Raw genomic sequence first — 21,011 nt, forward strand, 5'->3', positions numbered from 1 at the left:
ACGTCGCCCGGAATCGTCTCTACGACCCAGCTTTTCTTCGGCTGGCAGGAGGCTCAGAATTACAGCAGACACTTCATTTTTACTAGCGTCAAGGGGACGGGGAAAAGCCCCTGTCCCCTCTGACAGAAAAGGTTTTTATACATATATCTCGTTAAGAGTTACTTTTATATAAAATGTAGTGAGGGTTTCAAATGGCAGCTTCAGGGTGAAGTTTGGAAGATACAGGTTCCGAGGCAGAACAGAGCTGGAAATAAACTTTGACATTAGCCAAGCATCACACTGTGAGGTGCTACTGTGCTTCTGAGTCTTAGATCTAGTTGATATCTTGTGTGTGTTCCAGTGGGACATACCACATTTATAAAGTTTGACATACAAATATTACACATCATTACTAATGGAATTCTGTTCAGCAGGTGAACTAGGTGCCTTGTTACTGTGATTTGTGATTGAGAACAGCATCACTAAACCATTTTTTGCTGTAAAACAGGGGTGTTTACTTCACAACAACAGCACATCTGAAGGTTACAGGAAGATTATCCCTTCCTAAGATCCAGGAGGGTGCTTACACAGTCACTCAAATCCATTATTAATAAGCAGTCAAATGCTGTGGATGCCCCAGTTGTGAACCAAGGGCTGTGAAATATGGACATTTTGGAGAACAGGCAAGGCAGACCTTTTCCTCCAATAGCACTCAAGGAAGCCATTATAGGAAAAACCATCAACACACTTTCTGTCATGCACTGGGCAGCAAGACTGTCCTGGGTTTTGAAGCCAAATAGAGACAGGTGGGGTTTGGGCACTTCTGCATCCTGCTTAATGAACACCATGGCCAACTTTAAGGCCTGCACATATTCGAAAAAACTAATTATTATTTGGGACCTACACAGGATCTTCCCCCAGGTTAGATCTGGGCCATGAACTGGACAAGCATACAAAAACTTTGTCTGCTGCTTTTTTGTTTATTCTGCCCAACAGGGGGTAAAAAACCCCACAAGAACAAAGATATTTTTTAAGGAAATATTTTTTAAGGAAAAGAATACCTTTTCATTCAGGAGCAGATTTTGGGAAGACAAAAATAACAGAAGGCATCTTCTCACAACATTTAAAGGATTGTGCCATTTCAGGTTTAATTCCACTTTGTCTAGATTTAGTTACCTAGTACCTGCAATAATCAAACACCAGCATTTAACCTGATGCTAACCTCAAATGAAGTTTAGCATCATTCATTTATGTGATTGACCACAATCACATAAATTATAAAAACAACAGACAGGGTGTTGGCAGCTCAGAGCTATTGCTACATTACAGGATCAACAAGCTTGTACATATTCTACAGTAGGTACAAGTTAGGTCAGGGACAATACAATCACAAAACTAAAAATCTCAAATCAGTCACTTTGGCTAGTTTAAATGCATTTAAACTCTAGAATAAAGTCATCCAGATTTTTCTAAAATTTCTTTTAAAAATACAATTCAACACCTACTTCACTGGAAATGCATGGAAAGAGTTCAAAATGCAGATGAAATCTATTGACATCCAAAATGTACCAGGTGAAAAACTGACAATTATAAATTAAATCCCATGAGAGCACTTATAAAAGGAAAGCATATCATACTTATTTAACTTCTAAGCTTTAAAAAGTATCATCAGAGAAATATTTCAGTAGGAAAATCAAAGAATAATCAGATGGCAATGCATACCCTTTTTATTTTTTGCAAGTAGATGCATTAAAAGAAAACATAATACAGCTCACATTATTTATATTCTATGCTACAATACCAGAACAGTATAAATTAACTGAACCGTACTGAACAAATTCTTTATTTCAGCTGCTCCACCACCCTGGGGAGAGCAAGTCTTTAATGAAAAGGAACACACAGCACTCCTCATGCTTGTTCTCTTTTAGCTGGTTCTAAACCAAGCAGCTTTGTTCAGCATCAGTCTCTTCTATAACATGTCACTCCAAGCCCAAAGAGGAGTAGGAGAGGGAAAAACAACCTAACTGACCTTTTCCTGTCTGTTTAGGATCATTCTCCTAAATTAACACATTAGATAGAAGAAATAACACACTGTGCATTGCACTGCACTTACCTGTTATGGCACATCCTCACTTTTCTCTTGCAACATTTTCTAAAGGGTATTGCACACCTGCTCATGCAGAAAACCTGTGTCCAGCTCTCATTTGCTGGACCATGGGGCCTTCTGCAATACTAAGACTTAGCAGGCAGAGATGACACTTCCTAAAAGAGTGAACTTATGAAATAATGTCAATTTTTACTAACTAGTCTCTTTTGATATGAGATAGCATTTTCAGAAATTTGGGGCAGGAGAGGCAACACAGTAGCATATTCACTACTGCAGAATTTGAAGTAAAGAATCTCTGAACTGCTATCAAGGCACTTAAAATCCTACATTTTCAGGACTGATATTCTGTATGGAAAAGCTCCTCTAATTGGGTAGTAATACAACTGTTGAATATATAACATTCACAGCATTGCAAAACCTTTTATGTAACAATGTTATGGCTATTAACCATCTCCTCTTTATCTGAGCCCTGGGTGCAATGTCTTAGATCTTCCAGAATCTCAGCTGGTCTGAATCAGCCAAGTGGTCACCAGCCTTTGCAGAGGAAGAGATGACTCCAATCACAGGCAAATAAGGGGAGCTATAGCAAATGGAAGTTCCAATTTCTCATAACAAGATTTTGTTCAAAAACTTGAAAAATAGCAATAAACATCTTGATTAGTTGTTCTATAGCTATACAACAGATGAGTTGGGTTTTTTTATTTACTTTTTTCAAAATGCTACTTACTTTTTCAAAATGTCTTCACTTTTTTCAATTGAGAAGCAGTAATGTTAGGCATTCAAATATATAAAAAAATTAAGCTAATGTTTTGGGATTTTTTACTTCTATTTTAGTTTCTAGAGTTTTTAAGTTCATTAGACTTCTCTATTCTGTGGTAACTTTATCTATTTTTTTAATATAGACTTAAAATATTTAAGCCTTTTAAAGATCCTCTCTGTTAATTTCAAATACTACAATACAGCTAGCAAATTATTTCAAGCACAAACTACTTTAAGAGTTTACTTGTATTTCCAACCCAGGAACATTCAGACTCCATCTGCTCCATCTGTTAATGCAGAGAAGTAGCTCTTTAAAACAAACCTTAGGTGAGGGAAGTCTATTTTCTCCTCACAAGCACAAGCTAAACCTCCCACTTAGATGCCTGAAGCAAGTTCACTACACCTCTGCAAACTGGCTGGAAGTTTTGAAGTTTTACTAGTTTTGCAGATAAAAAAGGAGGCAATGGGTTGCTCTTTTCTAGTAATTGGTCCTAAAAGAAAACCATTATCTACTGGTTCACTTTGTGGACATCCATTAAATTATACAAGTACTTTGTTTATATCAACTTTATTCAGCTACATCAAAGGTACCTGTTCAACTCAAAGACAATTAATAAAATCTGTTATCCCAAAGGCAAATGTGGTAAGATGAGAGTGGCAAGCAATGAAAAGGAAAGAAAAAAAAGGGGTGGGGAGGGGGCAGGGCCAGAAGGGGAAATCTGTTCTACAGCTATTAATCTTCAAAGAATCACATTTTCAATTTAACCAACAGACATTCTAAAAACTTCTTAAGTCATGTTCTTCACTTACACCACTGCTCTAATACTATAATTGATAAAATTTGATACACTACATTGTCTTGTTTTGGGGGTTTTTACTATGCTAGTTTTAGGCAATTTTTCTCCTCATAATTACCTTATCAGGGATGCCAGGACTGAAAGTAAATAGAAGCTGAACATTACTCAAAATATTTTTCAAAAAATATAAACTGGTTGATTGCTCTGTGTAATATTGCATCTTTATTGTTACTAGCTATTCTTAGACTCTTGATTTGCCACAACGTATTCACATAGAGCACTGCATCTACCACACATTCCCATACATTTATGAAATTCCTCATTGTACTCCACACTGACTTTTGGACATTGTGGAGACAAGTAGCCTTTAAGTTGCTTTAAGCTGCTTGAAGGGGGAAGTCTGCCCTTACCACACATACACTCCATTCCCTCTCTTCCCAGATAATCCCACTTTTTCTCTAGAATACCCTGCACTATGTATAGCACTGATTGCCCTCAAATATTAAACTAAATAGCACATGTAACCCTTGACCTGAAAATTGTCTCTCTAACAAATCTGTGAAGTGGTGTGTATGCCAAACCTTAATCAACTTCAAAGCCTTTCCAACAGCACAGAACATCCAGAGAATGGTGCAGCAATCCAGAGTGAGAAGACTTGGGCTCTTCAGTGTCCTAGAATAACTTTACTAGAAAATAACTTAATTTCTTTGATCTTTCAAAATTATCGCAAATTCCAAGAAAACAAGTTAAAATAAAATTAACCCAGAATTTGAAAACCACCCTCCAATCATACTTAGGATTCTTTCAACAAATAGCAAAACCTAACTTGGTAAGTGATTTTTTTTTTTCAGTAACTACAAATCATTGTTCTTCTGTATTATAGTATGCATACATTACCATACAATACATTTCCAAGGAGCCTCTAGAGTGCCTGTTTCACAGCACATAAAAGCTCAACTTCCTTCAGGTAAATATGGAAAAAATCTTTAGTAGTTGTCCAAATACCAATTGAAATTTATTTCACAATGATTAAAAATTGAAAGCTCTTACATTTTCCCTAGTACAGAAATAATTTCCAAAGTTAAGATTTCTTATAATAAATAAAATTAGTAAAATAAATTACATTTTAGATGTTTATAGTAAATATAAATGGCTTATATGTCTTAACACAAGGAATAATTGTTCAGGATTTGTAAAATTTAAGAGACAGGCCTTTTACATATGGCTTCATTAACATCTTACAGTTTGCCCTCAGTCATATCCATCAACCCAAATAAGACCTCTACATAAAAGATGCATCCAAATTATTTCAATGAAGTGCAGTACACTCCACTAGAGAGAACATGTTTTAATTAACAGTTCTAATACCAGTTACAGTGTACAGTACTTTTATCAATCTACTGTGTTGTAATTATACAAGATAGGACAAAGAGACCAAATCATACAGCCCTCACCACAGTACAGACCCAAGTAAAGTTTTACCTCAAGAATAGCTGGAAAATTTGGCTTATAATATGCAATTCAACATGTTTATTCAAAAGTGGGCAATATATTCCAAGTCAGACTTCTGACAGCACAAAACCGCAGTCCAGTTTAAGTACCATTGTGAATTAAGAACACCTTAAGGAGTTAGATACCCATTGAAACAAACTGAGCTGCAAGCAAGGTATTCTCTTATCAATGCTTTCACAGATTCGATAGACATCATCTCCTTTGGTGGAAAGTCTCCCATTACAAAGAATAGACAGTACTGGAAAATTTCAAATTGTAGTTTAAGAGGATAGGACATTCATATTTAGAACACTGACAGCCCAACTTCTCCATTTTAATAGAATACTATGAAAACTCCCCCATCAGACTGAGCTATTATTCAGCCTCAAGTACATGCATTATAACAACAATCCCAGCATCAAATCACTTCAGGTAGAGAAGATGTTCAGCTGCAAGATCATACACAAAGTTTCAAACCAGCTGGGAAGTTATAAAAGACAGGAGCTCTACATACACAGTGTAATATGGGAGGACACACAGAGACTTGAAGTTTTCTGTAGCTTCTGGGCTCTTTAAGAACTCCCAACCACAATATAAACATGCACGCCTGAATTCAAAAAAAAGGAGGAATATTCTTCCTAGAATACAGAAATTCAAAGTAAGTCAAAACATTTACTTATACAGACTTTGGTAACACAGCTCTTTGTAGATATAGCAAGCAGCAAAACAACATGAAAAAGAGTCTTGTTATGATAGCTGAGTGTTTGAACAAAGTTAACACATAAAAAGCATTGCTAGAAAAACATCTGAAAGCATCATGACAGTGACAGCTGAAGCTGACTTGGATTAGAATGTTTAAGTACTAGAAGGTGACCACAAACTGTAAACACAGTTCACCAAATTGTAGAAAGTGCTATGGAGCTAACATAGAAGGAAGCTAGGGCAGATCCCATTTTAACATCTTGGAAATACTTTTTAAAACTAATTCTTGCAGAAGGAAAAATATGTGAAATGAGCACACAGTCAATTAGAAGTTAAGACAGATGGACAGAGTTAACAACAAATCTACAAACAGAACATGAAAACAATGAAGGAAAAATTAGAAGCTTTTGCAAGAACTTTGGAAATACACCAATGCTCAGGGAATTATTTAGACAATAGGGGAATGAAAAGAAATCTAAAAACTAGGAGAAATAACATATAGTTTGCTTACCAAGACTGCAATTTAGTAGAATTGCAAAATCAGCTAATGCAATTTGGGAATTACTCCAAGCTAGGACATAATGTTTTCTCAAGAAAACTTTGGCACAACTACAGTAAGAATATTATGGTTTCTTCTGTGAACTAAATTAACTGAAAGACAAATTGGCAGATCTATAGAAGAGAGCAACTGAGAGAAATTACTAATTAAACTTCAAAGTTAATAAAAAATGCTCTCTTAACTACACAGATGGAATATCTAAAACTGTTTCATTACCATTTAGGAAAAAAAAAATTCTTTTTCAATTTTACATATTAAAAGATGTTTAATAATCCAGAGAAACTGGATTAGAAAAGAAGCAGCTTCCTAAAAATGAAGTGCAACATTAAAAAAAAAAGCTGAAAACTGGTTAACTGGTTACTCAGACTAGGTAAACAGGTCAGATCTCTGGCAGCAGCAATGTTAGAGGAGAGATATAAAGGTGCAATTCCTCACATATGTATTTGTACTGGCAGATACCTGATGTAAATCCACATACACTCTAAGAGGACCCCTGGGAGAGGAAAAGTACCTTAAAATCAGGTGTGCAGCACAGTGCTGACATGACAGATACATCCAAAATAGAAATAGTCTTTGACTGAAAGCATATTACAGGATAGAACATTGTTATGCAGCAAATTATGCAGTAAAAAGTGTAGTGCATTGTTTTAAACATTCCTAGGGTGGTGACAGCCTCTGAATGCTACAGAACAGCTGCTCCCTGCAGTAAATTATGGCTCTGAACAGAAAAAAAGCTATTGAGTGTGCATCAACTCCTGTAAACTAGTGCATTCCACAATTTTAAGGTTCTGAAAGAAGAAACATTCTGTATCTTGTAAATTTACTCTTTTTTTCCCAGGATAGGTCTTTATATTCCTAGGCTATAGTGATCTGGGGAAATGTAGAAGGATAGATTTTAAAAGAAAATGCTTTGTTCCAATTCAGAAAAAAAAAATCAAGTCTCAACATGTAATAAGAGAAGGTATTATATGGTATTATCTAAAAGTATCACTTTAAAGTTTAGCTAAGTTATATCCCAATTGCACTTATATTTCTAACAAAAAATAATTCAAATAAGTGTGTGTTACAGATAAGAGTTCAACAATACACAGGAACTACGTACATGCACTATTTTCAGTTATTTTCTCCAAAATACAGAGAAAAAAAATCAACACAATTTTCTGTAGTTGTTCATGTGAAATACATAAACAAATTAAAACTACAAATAAAGCATCAGATGAATATTCAGTATGAAAACAAGAATTTTTTTAAACAAAACTCAAATTAATCCTCTGCACTTTTTCAGAATTCTGTTCCAAGTCCACATTTGCAATGAGTTTAAAAGAAAAAAGACAATAAGACAAACAACAGTCTAATAAGGAATGAGTCCTTTTAGAATTTCCACAGTATTTATCTATATGAACATTTTAAAATTGAGGTGGTTTAAATATAAGAAATACCTTTGCTGACTTCTAGCCATTATAGAACTACCCTTCTTATCTGTTAAACAATTAACATATAATCCTTAAGTTTTATCCCTGGGAGCATTTATTCTACCATCACATGCCCACTACATTACATGTTCTGTACTTTATGCCCACTGTGTTTTATATTGTGTTCTTTATGCATTCATTACATAAAAGAAATGCCATATGTTTTCAATGAAGAAAGAAAGAACAAATCACATTTTAAGTAAAACTTAACTGGTCACATCTATGTTGCTCACTTAAATTTAGTTTTTTATTACTTGTACAAATAGTTTGAAATTCTGCAATCAAGAAAAAAAAATAATCTGACATTTTAAAACAGTTACATTCTGTCATTGTTACCTAGTTCCCTCATTCTCATCCTTCCCAGCACTGGCTGAAAAATACTAAAAAGATTATCATTTCTTGTACATGTTCATTATTTAATCTTCATTGTAAGTATAAATTTGCAACACAGTAGTAACACTGCAGGTATAGAAATAATGTTTCCTATCAGGCATATGAAAAGATTTACCACTCTACCACAGTTGATGCTGGTGTATTTATATAGAAGGCTTCTCACAGATAAATTCAGTCTATGGGAGGTAGATGTTTGTCTATGAACTGTTTTACATCCATCATTTCCTGTTTAAAGATAAAAGTCTGTATTAGTTGAAGCCCTCTACTACTACGTAATCAGCTACATTAAATCATGCTTTAACATTTGAGTTATAATGAGCAGCTGGGCTAGAAATATTGAGCAATCAGTTACTTAATTACCACTCTGCACACAAGTCAAGGCTGATAACTTCACAGTGCTGATACGCCCTTAGTAGAGGCTAAAATACAAGAAAAAAAGCAAAGACTACTTTTCCTCTGGAGCTGAACAGGCAAGCTATGTATCAAGTGATCTTGACAGCACCAGGTTGACTGTGTAGCTAAGGCCATAGCTTCCTTTACACTTTAAACTTTTACAAGTTAGCAGCAGCATGAAAAGCCAACAACTCCTCCTCCTAACCATCCAGTTTCATTTTCAGCATGCTTCCTTCCTTAAGGAAAAGAAATACAGCAAACAAGACTGAGAAACTAATCCATGGTAATCTTTTTTTTAATTAAGTTACTGTTGTAAGAAAGACCACTACTAATATATTTGTGTAACAGATCAGCAATATTACAGGCTAAATGCAGTGCTACTCTGTAAATGTTACAAAGAGGTTGTTCAAAGTTACACTTCCCACAAGATGCAACAATCTAAATTAACAATGTTACTGATGCTGGCAAATTTGTTCTTTGCTTCCTCTTTGATTTCTTGCTCTCATCACTTGCTTTGTTGAGTTCTGATGCTCCAGCTCCCTGAAGGCTGCAGCTTTTGCCATTTTAGCAAATTCAAATGGTTCAAGGAAGTTTCTGATCCGTCCCAGAGCCCCGGTACAAGGAGGAAGTGAGGGCCACGAGGTCAGGAGCAGAAGGAGTCCACCCCTTTCTGGCAGCAGGAAGTTCTTACATCAGCTCAGCTGTCTGCTGAGCCAGAACCATAAACACAGGTTCTGAGGCTGCCTCTTCCATAGTGTCAGACCTCCCTCCCTACTCCTTCAATGTCTCCATCCTCAGAACTACCAGGATTCTTCTCTCCAAAACACCATCTTGGATTTATGCTATGAGAATTTGTGTTTTAATTCTAATTAGGTTTTTTAACTAAGCAAATAATAAAAATTTGGGAAAAAGAGCATTTTATAGACCAAGTCGCCTAGTGCCCTAAACACAATCTTACGAGGAAGTTCTCATCTGTCATACAAACTTCTGCTTTGGATGATTTTTAGCCCAAAATTCAGTAACTCATCAAAATAAACAGCACGAAGCATGTATTAAAAAAAAAGAAACAAAACCAAAACAAACAGAACAAAGAAAAACTAACCCCCCCACAAAAAGCCTATAAACATTAGTTTTGAAAGAAAAAGAATTAACTATAACCAGCTAAAACAGGGTGTATTTAGAAAATTACCTCAAGAGATGAACTATGCATCATGCCAGAATAAGTCTTGAAGGTTACATTGGCTGGATTTATCATAGTCTTCAGCTTCTCAACAGTGAGGGAACCAAACATTACAGGAACCAGGGGGTCACAGTCCCCATGGCACTGAAGAACAGCAATATCCTTGTTGACACCACTGATAGGGCCCTAGGAGGGGTGGAATTAGACAGGAGAAGAGAAGAAGGAGACTCTAAGTGGAGATAAGGCTAACACCTTTGAAATAAAAAAACCATGGCACTATACCCTGTGACATGACAAGCAAATTGAATTCTGAGGGGAAATAGTACAATGTATAGCCTGCAAGCAGCTCCTTATGAAGTAAGCTCTGTACCTGACAACACATTAAGCTCAAAGACTTGCAAATAAAATTTTGACAAAAAGTTTTGTAACACAAAGTCATCATTTCTGGCCAAGTAAAAAACTTGAAACTTTGCTCACTCAGTCTCTAATAAAAACTTATTATTTTAAAAACTTCCAAATTATCAAACAACAGTCATCTGGTAATAATGATGACCACTAATTCTTGCACAAGATTCAATCTTCAGAGATACTCATTCCCCAAGTGCAAATCGTCTCAGGAAAGAAAAAAATACCTGAGGAAAAGAAGCCCGTAGAGGAAGCCAGCAGCTGAGGGCTACGACACCTGCTAATTTCTGATGTGTTGTAAGAGCTGTATACAATGATAAAGCACCTCCCTAAAATAAAGAGATATAAGTTTTATTAGAATAATGACAGTAAAGTTCTTTTCAATGTTTGCTTCAAAATCCCTGATTTCTCTTTTAAAAGTCTTTTCCCTATTGCAATCTATTCTTCTTTAGAGCCAACAACTAAAACCAGTACTTATGTACAATGTTTGTTTTGCTTTTTCTTCTCTCTTCCAAGTCCATGTAGCCAATTCAGAGGTAAGCCAGCAAATTTACTGTAACTAACAGTTGCTAAAAAAACCCCAAAAACCAAAGACTATTCTCACATTTTATCACTGTAATAATTTTATCACAACAGTATTATCACCACTTTAATATTTAACTCATTTGCATGCAGACTGGGGGAGTTGATGTATGGACCAATTGATCAACTGACCTACCTACCACAGATGCCTTACAGGTGTAAAGGAAAAGATTCCCCCAATAAATCCAGACCACCAAATTCAATTAAAAATACTACCAAAATTTTCAAGCAAAACTATGTAGGTTATGTGCATAAAGATTTTAAACAGACAATTTATCTTAGTACTTTTTTTTTACACATGCATGTTCATTTTCCAGCGAACAGTAATTATTTGCATAAAACCAAAAAACTTCATTTGTTAAAGCAAAGGAAAATTGGCACCTTAAAATTTTAGAGGCATCTAACATGAGCTGATTTCAATTTAAGTGTCTGGGTTTCTGAAGTTAATAAAGCTAGGTTACTTCCCTAAAGAAAAAAGACAATGGTTCTTTCCAACCATACCTTACCTGAGAAAAGCCTCCCAGAATAATTCTATTAGAAGGAATTCCGTTTTTTACTTCTTGATCTATCAGTGCTTTAACTGCAACATAAATAAAGGTCAGCTGTTAAAATCCACTCCATTCTCTAGAAAGTCCAGAAGAGGAAAAATGCCTTCTTTCTGGCATCAAGAGAAAGCTAGTGAAAGGAAAATCTAGGCTTCCATACATTAAAACTACCAGAAGATCTAGAGTACAGTCAGAAATGTCAGTGCCACTGTATCATTTCCAAAGAGAAATACATGCAAATAGGTTTTGCAAAAGCACCATTGTTGGGAAGATGGCATCCTCTTCCCAGTAAAATCAACACAACTGGATGCTAATACTGCTCTGACCTGCTGCACTACCCAAAAGCTCTTTAAAAAAACCTACACTTGTTCCCATATTTCAGAGTATGAACTGTTTATACTGGTGAATTACTCTACTTACTAATAAAGTTAAAAAACAAACAAAAAAATAAACAATTCATCTAGCTAAACTTTGGTCAGTGATAATACCATATACACATATTCTTTTCCCTAAAAAATATTGGCTTTAGAAAACCTGTTTCAGACTGATAGTTAATTTTCAAGAGTACCTGGAAGTACTTTTAAGACATAAAAAATACTCCTAAGTATACCATTCTCCGCTGCCTGCTTGATTCCAGCTTCATCTTCCTGTGAATCTGGAGAAAGTCCAATGATATCAAACCTTACAAAAACATCAACAAGAGCATTACTCATTAGAGCATCCATTCCACTTCCTTAATACACAAATAATGAAATCTGGATGTTTTCCAGACAAAAATGTTAGCTGTCATATTGTTTATTACCAACTACCCATAGATCACAAGAAACGCTGCACAATCTGTGAATGTGGCTTAAAAGACTAGATCTAGTCAACAAGGCTTTTCTGAGTTTTGACATCTTCTGTAACTTACTGCAGATTAAGCAGCACAGTCTTGATATTCGCTCAAAAAATATTAGCAGGCATTTTGCTGCATGTAGAAATTAAAATACAGTTTGAAGAAATATAAGAAAAACAAACACAAGTTACTCTGGGGGGAGGGGGGAAAGCCCAAAATCCAATAAAACTGAAGACTGGTTTCAGATCATTGAAATCTACCATGTTCTTCTTGTTCTCTATTCAGAATGGATGTTCTAAAGAACAGTTTCTACATATCCTACTGACCCAGCAAATACTGCTCACTAGTAGCAATAATATTTCCACTCCAAGTCTCTGCTTCTACTGTCTAGGAATTCAGACACAATGCATACGACAGACCATACCTGTAGAATAAAATGGGGTTTTGTTCTAAGATATACAGATTAGTCCTGAGGAATAATCACTACCACAGATACAAAATGATAACTAGAATGTACTCATGACAGCCCTTTTAGTTCTGTTATTTTATTAGAAAATATCTAAAGTAAAATGGTTTAGACTTGTATGTGATTAAAACCAGATACTCAGGTTGTTCATGATTTTAAATTAAGAACAATGAGTTCATAGCCCCAGATATAATTTGATTAGAACCATCTGCATTTGAAAAAATACTTACCAGGATGGCATAGACATGTTCATGTTCAAAGAAACAGGCATAACTGGCCTAGAAATGAGAATGAACACTCCTGACATAAGATATATACTGAGATTAATAATACAGATGCAGTAACATCATGAAATTGCGTATCCTCTAACTCTGTCTTACTTTTAAACAGTAATTAACATTAGTTGTTTTGCAGCATCTATTGAAGAAACTCTCTTGAAACCTGCCAGCTCAAACACATTTAATATTCAGGGTTGAATTACCACTCTCTGTGGAGAGCAAGCAAAACAGTAATGGGCTGCTTTAAATGTGCATGTGTGTGAGTGCATATATCTCATATACATTTTTAATATACATATATCATTTACTTATTTGTAATTAGGAATTATTTATCACAGTTCCATTCACAAGTCCAGTGGATTAAGGCACCTTATACAGCAGCATAACCAGGAAGCAGCCAAAAGCAGCACATGGTGGAGCCTGGCCATGCCTGCTTCTGCAGCTGAATCTGCTTGGGCAGCGCCTGCCCTCACTGCTGAGCTCCCTCCCAGACCTGTGCCATCTCTTCAGCCACAGCAAGGCAGCTTCAGGGGATCATGCCATGGATCAAACCTGGATTGAGTTTTAATCTATAGCAACTGAGCAGCATAAGTTCCGTGGGGAAGGACTGAAAGAAGACAAAGGGCAAGCAAAGAAAACAGCAGATATTGCTAAGCTCCTTTTGAATGGTTCAGCAAAGCTGGGACATGTGGTAAAATAAATAAATAAACCACAGCTCAGTAATCCACCAAAACATTGCTTCCTTCTCTCCCTATCATCTCTGCTCCGTGTCTGCCAAGACCATTGGAGCAAGAGACAATCTGAATTTTGTGTTAAAATAAATTAAGATTATAGTTTATTAGTTTTTCTACCACCAAATCAAGAGCAGACAGATCTTACTGCTTTATTTACTGGTGCCTGATTATGCTTAGAAGTATTTCACTTCTCAAATTGAACATAAAGATAGCTCAAATTGCATTTGCTGAAAATATCACTATACTGTTAATCTTTAAACTTCTTTGTAACCTACAGCAAGTTTCAATCTACTATACACACACCCAAGTTTAAGTACAGCTGGCTAATGCAAATTGAGTGTAATGGTAAGTAAAACACAAAAAAAAAATTCCTTGATAAAACTGTTTTTGATAAAAGATTGTTGGGGGAAAAAAAGAAACCAACAAACAACTCAATCCACTGGGAAAAAAGTCAAAATACTATAACTTTGTACCTAAAACTTTACAAGTATGTTTTCAGTCTGAATAAGTACCCGAACCAAAGTACAAATAAAAATGAAGTTTTATCCCAAAGTAAATCACACAGAATTTCCTGAAAACAAAAAACACTTAATAGCATCAACACTATTTTAGAATGGGCTTTTATATAAAAAACAAAAATGCAGGGATAGTCAGATACCATCTCACTTCTGAGGTGTCTCTCTGACATCTGCACAAGTGTTTTAACAGATGATGTCTCTACAGAAAAAGGTAAAACAAGAAAGTTACAAACTTACGCGTGTGGGCAAATGTATTTCACATGGGGGCTTTTGATACCAGCAAGTGCTTCTGACCATCCGTGCCTGTTGACAAAAACATTTTCAACTGCTTTTAGGTCTTGGCTTAGCTCTTATTTCTGAACTGGTGCATCAGCACAGACCAAGTATGAAACATGCTGAATTAGATCAATATAAACACACTTTTAGAAAATATCTACATCAACCACAGTATACTATGAATGTAGTACTAAAGTTAGAAGGTTTTTTCAGCCCTTGAATGCTTGTGGCATATATATAGTCAGGAAGACTTGATCTAATTTGGCTGCCATAGTTGTGGTGCAGCTACAGAAATATCACTTTGGCTGCAGGCAAAGCCCACTCTGTATCTGTCTGGCTTTAATAATTTGTGTGCCAGAACAGATGCACACAGGTATCCTGCTTCCAGGCAGCACAGAGGGTGCTCTGCTGCTCCTGCAGATCTCAGACAGCTTCTCTGACAGCCAACTTGGCATTCTGTGAACCACATTTCTTGACATGGGACAGTAGCAAACTGACACCTAAGCTAACTCCACATGGATCCAACCCAGTCAATTAGCCCTATTAACTCCAGCTCAGCTTGAATGCTCTTGGATTCAGGCAGTCCTAAACAACACCCCAGACTGCAGTGGCTTTTTAATCTCAAGCAGATACTGTGTATGAATGTCCATAACAAAACAAGATCTGCACAGCAGGTAAGTTAATGAGCTTCCCCCAAACCAGAACACTGGAGAGTGTAAGGTCAAGACTCACTCCAGGCCTCATCTAGACAGGAACTGACCTTGACCCAAATCTGAACCCATGCACAGCCACTGCACATGCCTGCACTTGGCTTTCCAGAACACTAATTTCACCTATATTTCCTGATTTTTCCTCATCATTTAGTATTCCTAACTCACCCACTAAATTAGATACTGGGAATTTGGTTCTAAGCAGAGAACACCTCTAACAAATTTGTTAGTGATACAGTTGAACTAATCAGACCAACAGCAGACCAGCCATAAAGGCATGATTGGTTTAGTTTTAATACCATCCTGGAAAGTTAATTAATGCATGCTATCTGAAGTTGAAGGCCTTTCCAACACACTGACATTTGAAGCACTGACAATAGTATCTCAGCCTACTTCCCACTAGTACTTTTAGATATATTATTAACAAATTGCAGGAAATATGATTTGCACAATATTTGCAGTATCACAGAGGGTTGAATAAGAGTCTAAAGGAGAAACACTACTGAGAAAAAAATAGTTACATAAGAATTTAGGGACATATTTTAGCTAATTATGAAGTTGACAAATTTGAAAAGCAACATTGTGTACATACTAATGCAGACTCCTTAGAACAATTCTCTATATGGCACCTTTTGTTCAGATTTTGACAAGTATGTACCAATCTTTAAGTGCCATTTATACAGGAGCTAAGACAGAAAAAGCATGTAACCTCTGTTAAACACTTTCCAGAGTAAGAAAAATGCAGCTGGTAAATGGAAGTGATCAATTTAGAAATTCATGTGAAGTGGAACAGGTCAGTTTAAACTGGGGGGAGTTATAAAATTGTTAATAGGTTTGCTTCAGACAATTTTTTGGGTCACTCCTACAGCTTTTACTTAAAAAAACCACAAACAACAGTATGTCAGAGGCAGTGTATCTGATCTAATCTGCAGCAGACTAGAAGAAGAAATACACCTAAATCACTGTATTTCCTTCCACAGAGGTGTCATGTCTTGTCAAATGCAGACGTTCCAGTATGCTCACTACATTTGCAAGATTGAGGCTGTGCATTAGCTCTGACATTGAAATGGAAATGCCACCTTGTCTAGGGAATACAACTCAGGTTAAAGAGAAAGTCTTTGTTTTTTACCCCCTGCCAAAACAAACACCAAGCCAATTTGCAAGGACTCAAATTCCAAAAGCTCAAAAGATTCTGCAATCACTTGCTGAACATTTGGTGCCAAGATGCAGGCAGTGCTGCTGCCTCAGCTGCCTCCTACCAGCAGAAAGGAAGAGGGGTAATGCAAACAAGGTGTTGTGTCAGCACAACAAATCAGAGCAAAAACCTCCACTTGTAGAATACTGCCAAGTGCATGGACTTGACTCTTCTTTAACTTACTAAATGCCCAGGTTATGCAAGTTTTAATTCTGACAGCTAATTTTAGTTAGTACTTTGGAAAAAATAACATAGCAAGTTTCAACCTAGATGCAACATTCAAGTTCCAGGTGACAAAAAAAAAAAGGTTCTTAAAAAATATTATGTAATTTTGGCCACGAGGGAGCACAATAGACAAAGCATTCATACTACTTATTTTCAGTATAAGTGCCAATTCCATAGACAAAGCATTCATGCTACTTATTTTCAGTATCTAAGTGCCAATTTCTTTAAAGTCTTCCACTAAAAAGGCTTCAACACTCTCTTAACCTGTTAATTCAACGGCTTTAATGAATGCATGCTTATTTCTGGGCACACACAAGCTTCAAAAGGAAACATTACACCAGAGCTAGAATGCCTCCCAGAAATTCCCTGCTCTTTCTTTCCATTTCTACTCAAACATGGAAATAACAGGAACAAGGCAACAAGGCATTACACATTTTATTTAGGGTGCTTTTTGTGGAGTCTGAAGACCATATTTCAGAGACAAAAATCTGTAGATATTAGGTGACTACTTTGGAGTTTGCTTATTTAGATCAAAGAGGCCTGGATTTTAGTGTAAGTATGACATATTGATGAAGAAACCACGGACTAACAGCAGCTATTGGCAAACCAACAATCCACAAGTCTAGAATAAAAAGGACCTCTAAATCTAGACAAACACAGGAAAAACAGAAACCCACTCTCGGGAAAGCAAATGACCAAAAAAACCACAGACTTCTTTTTCTAAAAAGTTTGTCTCAGGAACAAAAGTGAGATCATATTGAGACCAATTTAGGTGACTAAAGTTTTCAAGGACTTAGTGGAAAATTTTAATTAAATAGTTGTCACCATCATTGCAGGACACGTGAAGTTTTATCTGCTGTTGGCCGCTGCGTTCAGTAAAGGGCAAAATAAGAAGCTTAAGTAAATTTTAACTGCTCACGTGTTTAAAATATGCAGGTCGTATTTGAAAGTATAATAGCTACTGAGTATGCAATAGATCAGAATACACACCCGGTATCTCCTAATCCGTGAAGAAAAATGACCTGAGGGAAATAAAACAGCAACAACACAAAAAAAAAAAAGACAACAAAGGCAGAGGTTTAGGATCACTGAACAAGCACACGAGCCCCAGGCGCCCACCCAAGGTCAGGCGCGGTTCGGAGCGCGGCACCACTTTCTCCAAAGAAAACTCCGCTTCGCTCACTTCCCCTCCCCGGCCCCGCCGCCATCAGCGGCCGCTCCCCGCGGGCACCGCTGACCTTCCAGGTGCCGAGCCCGGCCCGCTTCTGCAAGGGAAGGCAAGGAACGGGAGAGACCCGCCCGGGTCGGGTCGGGCCGGGCCGCCCGCCCGCCATCCCCCTCAGCGGCGGCCGCGCCTCGCCCCGCGCCCGCCCGCCCGCGGCCGCCGCGCCAACAAAGCGGGGCGGCGGCGCTCCCTGCCCGCGCTCCCTGCCCGCGCCCCGCCACACTCACGGCGGCCGTGGCCTTCCTGGCGGCCGGGACGATGGCGGGCAGAGGAGCCGACATGTTGTTGCCGCACATGCACCGGGCTGCGGGGCGGCCGGCGGGACACGGGCCAGCGGCGGGAGGCGACGCGGGAGGGCGGCGGAGCCGGTGGGAGGGGCGCGGGCGGGCGGGCGCCTTGTGCTGAGCTGTAAGGCCCGGGGGAAGAAGGAAATTACGGTATTCTTAAATAGGTGAAATAGAAAAGGCTAAGTCACGGGATGGCAGGAAAAGCAGCACAAATATAGCAAACAGCACGGCGAGACGGGGCTCGTCGGTACTCATCGGGTCAGATGCCTTCATCGCCGAATTAAATCTCTCGGCTTACAGCTCCCAAGTCACTGATTCTTACTCATCTTGAGATGTGTTAGGCTATTCAGCACTCTGGTTGGAGTTACTGGATCATTCTAGTCCATTCCAAACACTTAGACCAACTATGAATATGTATGGCAAACACATTTCTATCAGAAGGGAATACTTTGTTTTTTGTCTTCTATTCCATACATCTTTGTCAGATATTTACTCCTAGAAAATCAATATGCTCATTGTGTTTGCCGGGTGGTAAGTGGCTGCCATGGATGCTTGTTTGGCAGCTCCAAGAGCAGCTGAACGCACACTATGCTTCTTTCACATCCTTCCCACTGCTGTGCCCCATACCAAACAGGGACAATTTTTCACAAACCTTTTGCTCATCAACATTACAAGCATTGGCCGCATAAAATTTATTGGAGGAGCCCTTATGACAGCTGTGTAACACTGAATGCACATCCTCTTTTGCCATGATTGTTAGACGGCTTTGATACATAGTATTGATGCCAGGGAATCTCTGTTATTGCTAAAATTTGATGATCTTCACTGGTAACTTTTTGTGGTTTGATGTGTCTCTTAATTTAGCGTGTGCTCCTTCCTCATGCACTGTACCAAATTCAAGTGTGTTAAGGAAATACAGTTTATGCACTAAAAATTCTTCCAAGATTAGGAGCTGCACATTATATCAGGTGCTTATTAAGTATGCTGAACCTTACTCTTGCTTAGATCATCTTTTTGGGACATGAAAAAAATGTTGCTTTCCTCACTACTCTGCTATTTACCATGTAAATGTCACTTCCATTAGGTGAGCTGCTGCTGAACTTCCAGCCTAAGAAGTAATAGTCTGCTAATAAACAGAAGAAGATTTTAGTATTTTAGTCAGCAGAGCTGGAGTGATCTTACTTGAATTCCTGGTTGTTGCTAGCATGGCCCCAGGGGCACTGGGGAAACGTGAGCTCTGTGTGGATTGGGCATGGGGCATGTCTGCTGGGCACAGGCAAGTGCTCAAGAAACTGACCTTCAGGAATGCCAAAGGAATTGCTGGAAACATCTGAGCTGTGAACCTTTCAAAAATGGTACATTGGTTGTCCCTTCAGAGTGAGATATCTATCTTAGGTATGATACTTTTCTACCTGATTTGAAATTTCTGTTTAGAGCAGTGAGAGTTTTACAAGACAAAGCATTCCTTAAATTATTTTGTTTTCCCTGCCCTAGAGGTTAAAATGGGCTTAGATAAGATGGTTGTCCATACCAGCATCTTGTGTATTGTTACAATGTAATTTTTTTCCTAATTTTTTTAAAGGGGGTAAGAAGCTACATAGATTTCATACTGAAACTCACAGATTTCTGCAGCATGATTGTCATTTTACCTCCATTTATTTTCATTGCTGACAGAGCTGCTGCCTGATCCCTTCTCCAATCTGAAGCAGACATTGAACATGGAAGAAGGTACCATCAAACAGAAGTTTCAGGATGGAAAGCAGGATATTTCACTGAGGAGTATCAGCTTTCACAACGAGAGCTGTCCTTTCTGCTCTGTAACTCAACAATGGCAGCTTCTACAATTCAGTTTTTCACTGCACTGAGCCTGCACCCCACACACCCTTCCCACCAGACCAATATACTGATGGAAGCTGCTGTATGGTTTTCCATAAACTAGGTACACATTTAAAGTTAAAGGACTGAAATAATAGATGTGATCAAGTACTGCAGCAGTACTAGGAACATCTCTGTCTCAGCAGTACTAGGAACATCTTTGTCTCAGTGTTGACTGCAGTAATTTTCTTCCAAATGTTGAGTGAGGGGCTCAGCTTTGCATTTGTGCTGAACACAGGAAGGATAATATAGAGATGTTTTTGCTATTGCTCAGCAGGGCTTACACAGAGCCAAGGCCTCATCTGCTTTTTATGTTGCCATGCTCATGAGAAGACTGGGAATGTATGGGAGGATGGGAGGAGACACAGCCAGGACAGGTGACCTCAATCACCAAAGGGATATTCCAGACCTTACGGCATCATGCTCAGTATATAAAGTGGAGGGAAGAAGAAGGAGGGGGGATGTTTTGGGTGATGGTATTTGTCTTCCCAAGTACCCATTACACATGGTGAGGCTCTGCTCTCCTGGAGATGGCTGACCACCTGCCTACCCATGGTAAAAGTGAATTAATTCCTTCTTTTGCTTCGCTTGGATGCACAGCTTTTGCTTTCCCTATTAATGTCTTTATCTTAACCCACGAGTTTTCTACCTTTTATCCTTCCAATTCGCTCCCTGATCCCACTGGTGGGGGATGGCTGCTCCTGGGGTGAAGCCCCGGGAGTCTCCCCCCGCAGTGGATACTCCAGTACCTGCACGGGGGGCAGCTGAGCCAGGCTCGGTGCACCGCCGGCCAGCCGCGTTTAGAGGCAGCCCGATGGTTTTAGAGACTCGGCTTGGGGACACTCGGCTGAGGTCTCAGTAATAAAACAGCAGTGACAAAACGCCAGGAGCGCCCTGTTCCCAACCATTGGAATTCCGAGCACCGGGCCCGCCGCCGCCGCCTGCGCGACACAGCTGCGAAGGCGCGGCAGTTGCGGTTTACGGCGCTGCCGTAAAGCGGCGCTGCCGGGCGCGCGCCCCGCG

At 38.4% G+C, this 21,011-nt stretch overlaps 1 protein-coding gene across 1 annotated transcript; it reads right to left on the reverse strand.

Moving 5' to 3' along the window:
* Positions 1-4,975: 4,975 nt before the first annotated feature.
* LYPLA1 (lysophospholipase 1) lies at positions 4,976-18,168 on the reverse strand. Its single transcript, XM_066563209.1, has 9 exons — positions 18,054-18,168; positions 17,592-17,623; positions 14,433-14,498; positions 12,896-12,943; positions 11,975-12,045; positions 11,326-11,399; positions 10,465-10,566; positions 9,842-10,018; positions 4,976-8,484 (listed from the first exon to the last, which is right to left on the reverse strand). Exons 1-9 carry the CDS (start codon positions 18,120-18,122, stop codon positions 8,431-8,433), a joined length of 693 nt encoding a protein of 230 aa, XP_066419306.1. The 5' UTR covers positions 18,123-18,168; the 3' UTR covers positions 4,976-8,430.
* Between the last annotated feature and the right edge of the window lie 2,843 nt (positions 18,169-21,011).

Source organism: Molothrus aeneus, chromosome 1 (assembly GCF_037042795.1).
Source record: "Molothrus aeneus isolate 106 chromosome 1, BPBGC_Maene_1.0, whole genome shotgun sequence".
Lineage (NCBI taxonomy): Eukaryota > Metazoa > Chordata > Aves > Passeriformes > Icteridae > Molothrus > Molothrus aeneus.